We start from the raw sequence: 2,500 nt of genomic DNA on the forward strand, positions 1-2,500 counted from the left end.
GGAGACAGCCGCATCTTCGCATTTGCCTCCGCTATACGAAGAAGAGACTCCACGTGTCTGCACAGACACCACAAACGCAGCAGCAGCAGCAGCAGCAACAGCAGCAACAGCAGCAAAAAAAGATTTCAGGCCCACCGCAGTAATAATAACAATAAAAATAAAAATAATAAAAAATAATAATAACAATAATAACAATAATAATAAAAATAATAATAAATAATAATAATAATAGTAATAATAATAACAATAACAATAATAAAACAAAAACGAGAAGAGAGACAAATAATGCAGAAGATGGAGACACTCGAAGTAGCTGAAAGGAGACAGTCAGAAAATAAAAAGAAAAACAGATTTTATTAAATTTAAATAATATAATACAAACAATTAACGCAATTATTTTAAAATAAATAAAACAAAACAAACAAACAAACAAACAAACACGCAATAAAATATAATTTAAATATATCTCTATATGCGAAGCGACAATAAAATTAATTAAAAAAGAAAAGAAAAACTAAAAAAAGGAAATAAAATAAAATAAAATAAAAACAAAGACAAACAAAACAAAAACAAAATTAAACAAAATAAAATAAAATAAATAAAATTAAATAAAAACAAAGGCAAACAAACTAAAACAAAATAAAATAAAATAAAATAAAATAAATAATTAAATAAAATAAACAAAGACAAACCTCAAAGTCAGCGGAAGGCCGCCAGAGGTGGAAGCACGTCTTCGCATTTTTGCGTAAAAGTTTGAAAGTTTAGCGCTGACTGATGACAGAGAGGTGTCAAAGGTAGGGTGGCAGTAGGTCCTGAAGAAAATATAATTCAATTGAAAAGGAGACAGTTTAATTTTAAAGGAGACAGTTTAATTTTAAAGGAGACAGCTTCATCTAAAAGGAGACAGTTTAAAAGGAGACAGTTTGATTCAAAAAAGCAAAAGGAGACAGTTTAATTTGAAAGAGAGAGAAGTCAAAGGTAGGGTGGCAGTAAGACCTAAAGAAGATATAATTAAATTTAAAAGGAGACAGATTTAATATAGAAAGGAGACAGTTTAAAAGGAGACAGTTTGATGTAGGAGACAGTTTGATTTAAAAGGAGACAGTTTGATTCAAAAGGAGACAGTTTAATTCAAAATAGAAAGGAAACAGAATTAAAATATAAAGAAGATACTTGAATTTAAAAGAAGTAAATAGAAAGGAGACTGCAGCAGCAGCAGCAGCAGGAACAGCAGCAGCAGCAGGAACAGCAGCAGCAGCAAGGGTATCTGGTGTTTGTATGGGTTTGCATGCACCTGGCGTATAAGATATATTTTTGAAGTAATTCTTGATTAATAGGTTCGTGAGCCTCTGTTGCTTTAATTTTTTCTTCTAGCTGCTGCACTCGCTGCTGCGGCAGCTGCTGCAGCACTCCTACGTTAGGGTGATGCAGCTGATGATTAGTTAAGACATATTCAGCTAAAGAAAAATCTTCATCTGCATCAGGCTGAGAGGCAAAAAGCAAGAAAAACAAATAATATAAATATATAATACTTCTATTGTATAATATTATTAATAATTTACTTTTATAGAAATACAATATATTTAATTATACTCTGATAAATAAATCAATACAAACAAATACTATCAATATAAATAGCTATATTAAAATAAAATGATATGAATAATATATTTAAATATATTATATCTATTTTATTATAATATATTTAAAGACAAGTACAAACAAATAAATAAAATAAATATAATTTGCTTACAATATCTCTTAAAACGCAAACAATGTCAAAACGCGACAAAATCGGGTCGCTTAGATTTACGTTCTCCCGAAAAGTATAAGAAGGTATATACCGACCTAAACAAATACAAAAAAAAATAAAAAGATATACAATAAACTGATGAAATAAATAATATAAACAATTATAATCAGTAAGTATAAGAAGGTATATACCGACCTAAACAAATACAAAAAAAAATATACAATAAACTGATAAAATAAATAATATAAACAATTATAATCAGTAAGTATAAGAAAAGGAGTAGAATACAAACAAACAAACAAACAAATACAAAAATATAAACAAGTGTAAGTAATTAGCAGCAGCAGCAGCATCGTCAGCACCAGCAGCACTCCCAGTAGCATCAACAGCAGCACCCTTAGCAGCAGCAGCAGCAGTATCCTTAGCAGCAGCAGCATCCTCAGCAGCAGCAGGAGTATTTACAGAATTTGGGGTTAGCAGCAGCAATGACAGCACATCTAGCAGCACCCTCAGCAGCAGCAGCAGCAGCAGCAGCAGAAACAGAAGCACCCTCAGCAGGAGGAGGAGTATTATTTACCGAATTTGGGGTTAGCAGCAGCAATGACAGCACATCTAGCAGCAGCAGCAAGAACAGCAGCACTCCCAGTAGCAGCAGCAGCAGCAGCACCCTCAGCAGCAGCAGCACCCTCAGCAGCAGCAGCACCCTCAGCAGCAGCAGCACCCTCAGCAGCAGCAGCAGGAGGAGGA

General features: G+C 32.8%; 1 protein-coding gene across 1 annotated transcript in view; it reads right to left on the reverse strand.

Moving 5' to 3' along the window:
* The window catches only part of EAH_00015140 (DNA replication licensing factor, putative), a gene marked incomplete at both ends in the record, with an annotated part of 11,082 nt that overhangs the window by 2,099 nt on the left and 6,483 nt on the right, over positions 1-2,500 (reverse strand). The window contains 4 exons of the mRNA XM_013394138.1: positions 1-57; positions 693-812; positions 1,295-1,485; positions 1,754-1,848. The exon at positions 1-57 is cut by the window's left edge and continues 108 nt beyond it. Coding sequence (XP_013249592.1) covers positions 1-57; positions 693-812; positions 1,295-1,485; positions 1,754-1,848 — 463 coding nt within the window. The remainder of the gene's footprint in view (positions 58-692; positions 813-1,294; positions 1,486-1,753; positions 1,849-2,500) is intronic.

This window comes from Eimeria acervulina, genomic scaffold, assembly GCF_000499425.1.
Source record: "Eimeria acervulina Houghton genomic scaffold, Eah_scaff90, whole genome shotgun sequence".
Taxonomy (NCBI): Eukaryota; Apicomplexa; class Conoidasida; order Eucoccidiorida; family Eimeriidae; genus Eimeria; species Eimeria acervulina.